Here is a 12,254-nt window from a genome sequence, read left to right as displayed (position 1 = left end):
TGAGCGAAAGTCAGAGCCATTCACTCTTTGTATATAAGGTTATAGTTATCATGTAGAGATAATTAAAAGGTTTCAGAAAGCGTCTCTCTTTAATCATCATCTCTTTTTGTCTAGCTATCTTCTTACGATATACTGTAAGGTAGAAATTTTAACAAAATATTCAATTTCACTCAAAGAGATCGTCTGTCAAAATGAGGTGTTGCTTTTCACGAAAGAGATAGTATAGCAATTTACTGTTATTCTTTTGTTTTGTTTCTTTTAACAAACACGACTCAATTTTGAGATCGAATTCAGGAGTAACTTGTGTCATAGCAAACACCAATTAAAATGTTAATAATTAATGAAGTTGCATTGATGGAGGATTAAACATTAAGATTGCATAAAATAATACCATACAAAGTTTGAATGGCATCTGACTTTCGCTCACGTTCATCAAATTAAGATTATTAAATATTGCAGTTCCATCTGCTTATTCTCGCGGTTCCTGACAATACATGACGTCGAATTGTATAAAAACAGCAATTCAAACAGTTGTGAATGCCTTGGTAGCTTGCTAGTTAATCTGCGCTAATGGGACTTCTTCTGACTAAATAAACGTGGGATTATAAGTGCACTATTAGTTGCATTTCACCCGATTCTCTTTGCTGTACCTCCACATACTATTAATCTATAGTTCCGAAGTAGGCCTAGGAATATTTTAGTAAGACAACATTTCATTTATATCACATGTGGTGCATATCACATGAGAAACAAATATTAATGAAAATTGTGCATATTATATAAAGATAAATATTATTTACAAACATATGAATTTTTATAAGAAATAAAAGTGGGTAAAATCCCCACAAAAGAGAAAAAAAAAAAACATGTGGTGCATGAAGCATTTAAGGTGAAGGGTTTGGTTACTAAGATACATGTGAAACACATGTTGTTTTACCAATTAATAATCCTATCATACTTTGGAAATAGATACAGTACAGATGATTTGCTGATGATGCATGCTCACTATGTATATAATATGCCAATTACGATTCTCTATCCCTGACGATTTTAGAGAAAGCAACATTAGGCTACAATGGTGGACGGACGGCTCTCTATAATCTCTCATTGTCATTGTCAATACGTCATAAGTTTTCAAAATAATGTAGGCCTACATCGTACGAAATAATAATGCAGATGAATGGGTTTTGTATTAAAAGAAGCCCAAAAAGAATACATCCTCCTTGTTTTTCAAATGAAAAGAAATCTAAAAAAATGGCGATTTCGAAATCAATCCATTGGGATTTTTTTAAAGGGCTTCTTTTTTACATAAAGTATACTTAACGTGACTGCTGTCGAATAAGTACATACAGCCCTCGATTTTGAATTCAATTCAACAAGCCATTCAAACTTCTTAAAAGACGGATTTGATGATGATGGTAGTGGGTGATGATGATGATGACGGTGATGATGACGATGATTGAAAAAAGGCCCAGTGTGTGTCAAGTGCTTGCAATTTGTTTGCAAGTGTGGTTCTCGATGGCATGATGACGATGATGAAAAAAAATCATTTTAAAAAGAAGCTACCTTTTTAATAGTTTGCATGCAAAGGTAATCTAAAAAAAGCCCATCCTGTCTACCAACGATACCTAAAAAAGAAGCCAATTGGTTTATTTTCTGGGCTTTTATGTACAATTATTATACAGATATTTTCAGAAATTAAAATGTCTAGTTTGTCCCAAACGGCCGCCCATGGTTTTTTGACAAGCAAATCATGTGATTCATTTACAGTACGTACGTCGTACACACAATTCAACAACAACATGCATTCAGTGACGACGTAAAAGGTCCGAGTTTATCATTAAATTAATTTAAGATCCTAAATCTGGTCTAGGCCTACCTACCACTCCAGTGAGTATAGTAACCTCATTCACTTATTAAGTTTGAAAGTATATCCTTGACTTGACTAGCCTATTCTATGTCTGTAGCCTAGGTAGATAGAGTTAGGAGCCTACCTAGGTCCTAATAAGCCTAGCTAGGCCTATGCTAGATCCACTCACTGAGTGTCGCCTACACTGTTGAGTTGGCCTACTATGCATGCTAGGCTAGGTAGGCCTAGGCTTAGAGTAGGTCTAGACCTCCTCCAAGCCTAGGGCTCTAGGCTTAGGCTAGTTGTAGTAGCCTACTAGGGCCTAGGCTTAGGTTTGCAGTGTCTTGTATTTCGACTCAAAATCTGTTAATTAGGTAGGGCTAGCGATTGACAGACAATCGAGGCCATCATGGACGATCGGGGCCAGACGATCAGGCTTTTTTAAAGACTATAGTATCGGGTACCAAAGTGTGCAGAGACGTTCAGGCCCAACTTTGTGGACGTTCTGGCTCAACTGTGTGGATGGATGTTTGGGCCCAATATAATTAGACGATCGGGCTTATTATAAAAATAAATGGAAGACGATCGGGTCCACGAAAACGAATTGGATTTATAATTGTTCACCATGAAATATTATATATTATGATTACCCTATTAAGGGGACATTATATTTTTTTTCACAAACAATATAAAAAAAAACCAAATAATTCATTTAGGCTAAAAAGGGGACTCAATTTCAATTTCTCTCTATGCCAAAGAAAATTGCAATAGTAGTAGACACAGATAGCCTATACAGTTACCAAATGACAAAATGTGGTTTTTTTTTTTAGCTTACGCCACCTTTATTAATCTAATTTTTCTGTCATATCTTTTTTACTCGCACATAATGGCTTCCATTAATATTATATTATAAACATTGTTTGCCAAGAACTCAATTATAAACTATATAATGGACCGGATTTACAAAGGATAGACTTGGCTTTCACCGATCGAGCCCAACGATTAAGACTATCGGGCCCAATGCCTAAGACGATCGGGCACATAAAAAAATGGACCCAATTGCCTCTATGATGGCCTGATCGTCCGTGGCCTCAATCGTCTGTTCACCGGGCTAGCCTAGGCCTAAATAAAGCCTTGCATTGTTGATACCATACCATGTAGGCCTAGGCCTATTTATAATTAAGTAACAACCTAGATAGAATTTAATTATGACATTTAATTTAAACAAAACATGCACATACATTAAAATACGATCACAAAAAGATTATGTATGCCAACCTATGACCCGATGCATCAGTATGCATTATAATAGTGCTGTGTTGTGCCTATTTAAATTATGTGTCATAATATACAAATAATGAATGTTTATGAGTGTAATGGTACAAATAATGGCATGAGGTGAATGATGAAAGGATATATATCAACGAGGCAACGCCGAGTTGATATTAACCTTTCATCATTCACCAAATGCCATTATTTGTACCATTACACGAATATAAAACATTAATTATTTGTTTTATATAACATCTAAATAGATTCCTGTCATTTGAATCAAATAAGGTAAGGTAGCCCTACCCAAAGGCCTACATTTCATTCACATTGATTAAAAACAGTAACATCTGGTTTTTAATATTATATTAAATGTAACACACCTACTTTAGTGTTAATTATGTCAACAAACGACCAAACAATCTTCGGCCTAGCAAGGCTAAAACGCCTAGACTAAACCTAATACTAGCATGGCCTAGGCTAGACCAACAATTCCACGTCTTGTAGGGATGTCCCCATTAATTAATTAAAATCCTAAAAACAATCTAAAGCTAATTTAAATGCCTTTTTGAATGAAATTAGTACATATATAAGTCCAAATCGTACACAAATATCTGCTGCTGTTGCATATCTCGCGGTGGTGTTTACAAATGAAACTGAGACCAGACGACAGGTGGCGCTGTTGTATTTCACAGTAATTTGTATACTAGATTTTTTTTCATCCTCGAAACGTTTTTTTTTTCGTACACAAAAATGTTTCAAAAAGTACTATTAAATGATCGTTTAATAGTGCGTACTATTGCACGCCATGTGACCCACAATCGTCCAATAAAATGACAGGAATTTATTTAGGTGTTATATCATATAGAATATTGTTGAAATAGACTGAAGTTAAATGGTGAATGTATTAAGGATGGTGAGTAGAATGTGATTTGTAACAAAATTATATAATTATTTTTTTATGTTTTCATGGTTAAACACACTTATTTCAAATTGTACAATCTTTATTTTAACAATAATTAATTAATTTTATTTTATAAACAACCACTCACAATTATTTTCCACAAGCAAAAATTGTCTTCACTGAACATTAACAAACTAGATTTATGATAAATAAGAGAATGAAAAAAAGTTATTAGAATAAAAGTTTAAAAGTTATTTATGAAAATAAAATAGAACCCCTCCTTTGGGATACCCCTATTCAGTGGATATCCCTATTAAGTAATACAAAAATGGATATCATAATGATACTTGACTGGCTTTTTTTGGTGAAACGTTGGCTGCTAAAGTTTTTATTCCTCTCAATTTCTTGAGTCCATATCAAGTAGTGTTCTTGTTTTTTGTTTTTTTCCCCACGAAAAACACCGAAACAATTTCAGTTTTTTGGTAGTGTCCCTTGGATAGGGATGCCCCTATATTAAGAGAACAATTTTTGGGGTCCCGCAGATGCCCCTTAGTAGTTTTGAAAAAAATTGAATTGGAAAAAAAACATTCAGCTAGTTAAACATACAAAAATGTATCAATGCCTTGTTGGTTTATTGGGCAATACGAAACACAGGAAGTAATTACCATATTTTACCCATAATTCAATACATACATTAGGTAATTACAGTATTCGCCATATTTATCAGGATTGTATCGTGATGGGCGGACCATTATTCTTCTGTCTATACTCATCATTGAAAAGTCTTCTGAAAATAAGAAAAATCATTGAATAGTTTTCAGTACAGTATTTTTAAAAGTTTTCCTTAATAGTGGATACAAAACCTATAACTATTAAGGTAAGAAGCTTTAGTTTTGTGACGTTGTTTAATGTTTGTTGGTTCAGAATTAGGACATCCATTGAACTGTATTAACCTACAGTACGTCTAGGCCTTGTATTGATATTTAACAATAACATCTTCTAGGCCTACAGTAGTATAGAGTACAGAGTACTAGGCCTATACCTTAACAAAAAAATTAACTAGAAATTGAAATTCTTTTCCTGAACATTAAAATAAGAAAAATTATGCAATACTGTACAGTATAATCTATGCAAAATCTAATGTCTACATAGAGGTAAAATAACAACCTGTTTTGTTTATATTTGGAGGATTATCTGATCTGATTATTTTAAAATACCAGGTACCAAAATGAAAATTACTGTATGATGCATTTATTGTAATTATAGACTAGGCTACACTTACATACAGTAAGTGTTTTGAATTATCTGAATAAATGTTTGGATAACCTGATTATGTGATTATCTATTATTAATATTATTCTAGGTAATGTATTTTGAACATAATAGCTAAGTATACTTCTTTCCCACAATACAGGCATTAGGCAATTTCATATATGATTTAAATATTTGAAATCCGTCCTAGAATACTATTTGTAAGAGTTTTGTCCTGCGAATTGAGCAGTTACCACTAATGTACTCTATCAGGTATAGTCTGGGTTCCAGACGGAGTTTTGTCTTAATTTTTGTAAAAAGATAAATATTTTTGCACATAATGGCGTACAGTACGTATACTACTTGAGCTGTAAGCTGTAAAATGATGGTTGTTTTCTGTACATATTCCTCATTAAAAAGTCTTTTAAAGAGAAAAATTTACACATTTATTTCATAGTTTTATTCAGTTAATGCAAGTTTATAGTTTTAACTAGTAATACACTAAGGAAAAAGCTAAAGGTAAGCAATGAAACTTTAGTTTAGTGATGTTCATTGTTACTGTAAAATGATGCAATATCGTCTAGGTCTACAGTAAAGTACCATTGTATCAATAATAATATCTACTTACGGCTGCAGTCTAGGCTACATAAACAACTATACAACCTGTTCAAGCTATCTGAAACAAATATTTTAATACTTATTGTATTGTATTCAAATGCTATCACTTCATTTGGGCAACGCCTTCCCTGAACTATCAATTCTGATAGTGGTCTTTCATCTCTGTACCGTCCTAGTTTTCATAAAAATGTAGATTGTAGGCCTACAGTAGATTTAAGTTATAATTGTTTAACATTGATTTTTAAAACTACTGTATACCGTTTGGTAATGTCGCCTTTTTTATTCCAAAATGAATAATTACTGGATTACATAAACCAATTAAGCATACTTAACACTTCCTACTAGTATGGTTCCGATGTAACGTTAGATTGCCCTTTGTGTGGTCACAATTCAAAGAAATAAAAAGTACATTAAGTAGTTTTTTAATAAACATCTTTTTATTTTTACTTCGGAAATAACAAAATAATCATAACATTAAAATTTACTGTCATTTATGTTTTTGGCCATCAGGTTATAACTTGTAACACTGGTTAGTTTCATGATTGGTTTTACTGTACAATTATGTGCATTTGAAAAATATATAAAATACAGTAAAATGAAAATGTTTTAATTTGTCTCTTAATTAAAATTACAAATTTTATACAGATTTTGTACTTTATGTAGTTACTGTATGTCGTTGGATTTCCCCCAGTCTATTTAAACTATCATGACGTAACTGTGTAATCGCCATATATAGCATACAACGAAAAGCATACAAAGCATACAAAGAAATATAACGTCATATTTACTTACTAGATTCCACTAAAAATAGATAGATGGGAATTAACAATTGATCATACAGTTCACATGATGTTCACAATATTTAAAAATATTTTACCAACAATATAAAAACGTTTTTTAAACTAAATTTTCTAAAATGTTGAACAATGTCATCAATACTAGGAGTCAGACCATACCTCCATGCTCAGACTTATAGTGTTTTTTAGGGAATTTCCCTTTTAAATAGGTTTGAATGGAACCAGTTACAGCCAGTTACTGCTATTCACTGGTATCAGGAGATTGTGCATAAGCAGTATTCAACAAATTACTGAGCTATCAACTTTATAGTTAAATTGGAAATTTCCAGGATCATGGTTGTGGTAATAAATAGAAGAAATAAAAAGAAAATCAAATACCACAGGGGGTGTTTATTCGAGGGAGGTGTTTATTCGGGGGAGGTGTTTATTCGGGGGAGGCGTTTATTTTTTTGGGTGTAATATGATAACATAAATCAAATAAATACTCTAGAAATAAATATAAAAATACTGTAGAAATCAAAATGATTTTAAATTGTAGAGAATGTCAATCAATGTGTAACAGGAGCAGGCTAGTTTCCCCTGGACATTTCCCCCTGGTATTTTGACAACCCCCACCCCCCGTTTCCCCTGTGACATTTCCCCGGACATTTGTGTGCCCCACCCCCCCCCCCCCCCCAATTATTATTGGGTCCTGTGTATAAAACTCTTCTTTTAACACCACTGTTTCAAGTTGTTCATGATTTTTCTGAGTAATAACTATATTTACAGCTTTTACATTCTATTGCCTTTTATAATACAATAATAGATGGTTCAAACTTAATTGTTTAAAGTAAATATTTCTTATATTTTTTAATTTACGACCTGGTCATAACTATACAGTAATATTTAAAATAGCAACATAGTAGAAGGAACGGCATGAACTGGTTGTTAAAATTATACAAATTAGAAGTATCTTTGATGTTTTCATTCATTATCTTGCTATATCATATTGCTAACAATAAACACATAGGCTATGGGGCATGAGCCAAAAAGAGGCCTAGAAAACGAATTTCTCAACATAAAGAAATACATAGAAATAGCGCCCTCTATTTGGTATATTTTCTGTTAGTACTGGATAAAATACAATGTTCCATTGGAATAACTTATATCTTTCTTCACATTTAACATGCAATATTTTTATCATAATTTTGAGATTAATATTGCAGTCCGTGTAAGAAATATATCTGTTAGTAAACATTAATTAATATTTATTTAAGCACACTGAAAGGAAGATGCATTTTTCAATCTTTATAATTCATGACTATGATGTCACAAAATATTTATTAATATTATCTCTCCTATTGCAACTTTTTGTTTTCATTGGATTCATAACATAACAATTATAATCAGTTAGTAACAAATAAATGAAATTATTAAAGCAAAGTTTCTTATAATACTCCTGTGTTTTAATTTTGCTTATCATCTCATAGGTTCTTTACTTTATACTTTCTCATGGTTCATCCATTATGTTTATAAAATAGTTAAGTTACAAAATAGTTTAATCTAAATTTACATATTATAGGCCTATTACATAACAACCATGTACACCAAGTCTTGAAAAAATTTAAACATTAAGGTAGAAAGTTTCTTATTATACTCCTGTGTCTTAATATTGCTTATCATCTCATGGGTTCTTTATTTTATACTTTCTCATGGTTCATCCGTTACGTTACAAAATAGTTAAGTTACAAAATACAAATAATCTAAATTTACAAATTATAGGCCTATTACATAACAACCATGTACACCAAGTAAAATGAACATTAAGTAAACCATAAATTACACTTAAACTATACTAAAAAGTTCTTCCTTCTCAAATTCATCTCCCTCTTCCTCATCATCGCTATCCTCTCCATCAATTTAAAAAACATCTGAAAATTGTTATAGTTTTTGCACAAGCATAATTCTGTACAAGAGAATCCTAAGGATACACAGCATTTTTTATTTGCAACCTCTTCATTGCATTTTGACTTTTACATGAGCAGGATGACAATTTTTAAGAATGCTGTGTAGAGCAGGTTGTTTCTCCATCCAGTCAATTACGAGTTTATTATCGGCCATCTTCCACCCATTTCCAACAGGAGATGGAGCATTTTGTTGTTGAATAAAACTAGCTTTGTGAATTAAAGCTTGATAATTGGCACTCTGAATATGTTTATATAAAGCATCTTTGTTGGGTGGAATCATAATTTCAGCTCTTACATTCATTGAGAACATTGCATACCTTACTTCATTGACAGATTGGTTCTTGTGACCATACAGCCTACATACAAATGTTTCTAGATCAAAAAGTAATTCATCTGAAAGTTCGCTGGTAGATGCATAAATTGGAGTTTTCCATTACGAGTTTCATTGCCTTGACTTTACCGTTCCCAAAAAAAGCGCTGACTGAATCGCATCCTGTGAAGCAATGTAGTCCAATTAATGCACTTGAAACATCATTTCAAATATGTTCCTGAATAGACTGCATCTTTTCCAGTATTGAAATATAGGTGAGAGCCATGCAGACTTTTGCAAAATGCCAATCCAATAATAAAAACATCAGTGTCAGGGCTGATTATAACAATATCTTTACCACCATGGTCTGCAGCATACTTCGCATGCAGAAACATTCTGGTGTCTGCCTCTTCTTGATTAGAACTTTTCCATTTGATTCTGAAATAGAATGGCATAATGTACCATGAGTTATGAATACATTTATTCTCTTGAGGTGATCTGCTTCACACATGCTCCATATGTGAAAGAAGAACTTGATTAGCTATTCCTTGTTGTAGCTATCAGATAAAAATGTTTTCCACTGTTTTGGAATTTGCTGTTCGGCTTTTGATATTTTAATGACTTCGTTCAGCATTTTTTATACTGTTTGTGTAATTGCTACATGTGATCGCAGAATTCTCCTTCGTTTAGTAACAGGTTCTGCTGTTGACTCTTCTGTTGATTCTAATCCTTGAAATTCTTCTGTAAAAAAATAAGAATACTAATTAATATTTATGATTCTAAATGTTTGTGTAATAAATATAATAATATAATCAGTTCAGTATCATCTATACACTATTTAATATTGCAGTACAAGAATTCAAATAATGTCTCAAATAACAACATAAAGCATCAGGTTGGTCCATTCTGTCCTTGCTTGAGGCTACTTGCCAAGGTTTGCATGCATTACCACATTGAATAAAATGCAAATGTTTTTTCCCAAGATGGAGGTACCATCAAACTAGATCCACTACACAATAATACTGGGGCCACCCCAAGCTAGGCCTAATTCATATTGTAATTATGGGTTCATTTTATGTTGGCCCAGATATTTAAAACAATTATATACCAGGCCTAGCCTACGTAGGCTTAATATATATTAAAAAAATAAACTCTGCAGACTACCCACCGCCAACCTACCTAGGCCTACCTGCCAGGCTTTTTTTAGTATTTTGGCGAGCAAGGCAGATATGAACTAGGCCTAGGGGCCTAGCTAGGCCTATCACTAAAACAAATACTAGGCCTAAAAAATTAAGGAAAAAAATGTACCCTCTTCATTGTTGGATGAATTAACATTGTCTATTTCATATTTTCTTACTCGCCTTTGTTTGCTACGATCAGTAAAATATTGATAGCATCTTTTTATGACATCCAGCGTCGCCAGGAATTGGTAACTATACTATTGGTAAGCTCTCAATATCATCACAAGGTCAAGGATTTGCGGCTACAAAACTCCTTTTGATTGCCGCTTAGATTGCACCAAATTTTTGTACACATTAAAAAAGTTTTCCATTTGGTTTCTGTGAATGTTAATATTGTCCCAGAATTAGATGTATTGTGACAATAACAACGTTTTTTATCATCAGAAGATGACATCTTCCTGCTCAGCTCCAGAAGAACAACACATGTTTGTTTACGATCGTCTAGTAGCCGTATCCCGCTGTGTAAGGGAATCTGATTGGACAGTTTCTGTTGCACAGCTCCATGAGTTAAAAGACAAATTTTTTGATTGGTCAATTGTGCGACCTGTACTGACCTACAAAAATCTTCTATATCGCAATAAAATACATATAAAAACAAACATATTTCGTTGACGCGTAAAATTTACAAGCGGGATCGGCCAGTTTAAGGTTATCTATATTTTTGTTATAATTGTCATAGCAATTTTATTCTCCCCCCCCCCCCCCCCCCCCCCGATAGGAGATCACGAAATGAAACGATAGAAGGCCATGCCCCATAGCCTAACACAATAGCAAAGACAAAATGATATGCAAACTCAAGGTGAACATAAACAAAATAGAGATAGGTAAAAACTATAAATATAGTATTTATTGAGAAAGAAAAATATTTAAAGTTAATAGTGTTAAATGAAAAGTTTTATAGAAACAGTATTTAAAAAATATAATATTATAGTCTTTGAGTTGTGTAATGTCTTACTGTACTGTACTTTTCAAAAGCATATTTAAATTTGTTTGAATATTGATAAAATATAATGATGTGGGGGGTCCTAAGTGGGCTACGGTTGGGGGGACGTTATGTCAAGGGGAAACCAGCCTACAACCCGAGTGTATATGCATGTGGCGAGGCGTTTATATGAGGAAGTAAATGAATGCCTTGAGGCGTTTATTCGAAAAGATGTTTGGAGGCGTTTATTAAGTAGTTTTAAACTGTTCACAATATTATCTATGTTTTCATGGTCTCTAAACTGTTTGAAATGCCTCGCTTACCTGGATAATCATCTATCTAAATAGCCCATGCTCTCCCCATAGATATGATATGATACAAACAATATATATAAGTGCGATAATTTTTAACATTTGACCTGACTGAAGGACAAGTTTTTGCCTTGTAGGAATTAAGCACTTGGTGTTACACTAATGATTGATCATACATACTTGATTTTTTTTATTAATTATCTGGTTGGTTAAAACATTAACCAATCAATTTTTTTTATGGCTGCGGAAACATGGCTATAGACTACCAAAACACTGTTGGTGGCTTGATCTAATTTCAGTCGGTTGAAAATTTAATTTTTTACTGATTGTCTTTTATTTTACAGACAATGACAGGCTCGTTATTTACTGATCCTGATGATAATGAGGTGGTGAAGGCAGTAACTAATCGTAAATATAAGAGTAAACTCCACGACAAAAAAAAGCTACATGAAGGGAACAACTATGTAAAGCAATCAAGTGCTAAACCATTCAAGGAAAATCTTTTGAAGGAGCCTGTAAAAAACACATCTGAACTTAAAAATCTGTATAATTATAATACTTATTATAATTATCTTCAAACCAGTGAAGATAGTTCTGAATTTCCAGAACCAGCAGGCGAATTAAGAGGGGCAGAAGAAATTAAACAAGTATTGGCAGAAAATGATGCTGATTTATGTAAATTCAAAACTTATTCATTGTATTATAACAAAAATATAAGATTTAAGACTGTTAGGATTCAAATACACAATATTATACCATTTTTAGTGTGACTAAATGTCAATTCCTTTCTTTTTTTCATGAACTGTTTCGTGTTGATCAAACAAAATATATATTGT

General features: G+C 32.7%; 1 protein-coding gene across 4 annotated transcripts in view; it reads left to right on the top strand.

Annotated features, from left to right (window-relative positions):
* Positions 1–1,827: 1,827 nt before the first annotated feature.
* The window catches only part of LOC144840057 (uncharacterized), a 28,381-nt gene continuing 17,954 nt past the window's right edge, over positions 1,828–12,254 (top strand). Inside the window, exons 1-2 of one of the 4 annotated variants that reach the window (XM_078695707.1) lie at positions 1,828–1,890; positions 11,763–12,093. In XM_078695707.1, the coding sequence (XP_078551833.1) occupies positions 11,766–12,093 (328 nt within the window). In that variant the 5' untranslated portion in view covers positions 1,828–1,890; positions 11,763–11,765. Of the gene's footprint in view, positions 1,891–4,457; positions 4,900–5,710; positions 5,793–11,762; positions 12,094–12,254 lie in introns of those variants that run through there. The other 3 variants (XM_078695709.1, XM_078695705.1, XM_078695706.1) reach the window with 3 other exon arrangements.

This window comes from Antedon bifida, chromosome 4 (assembly GCF_963402885.1).
Source record: "Antedon bifida chromosome 4, ecAntBifi1.1, whole genome shotgun sequence".
NCBI classification, from domain to species: domain Eukaryota; kingdom Metazoa; phylum Echinodermata; class Crinoidea; order Comatulida; family Antedonidae; genus Antedon; species Antedon bifida.
This window is presented reverse-complemented; position numbering and strand designations above follow the sequence as displayed.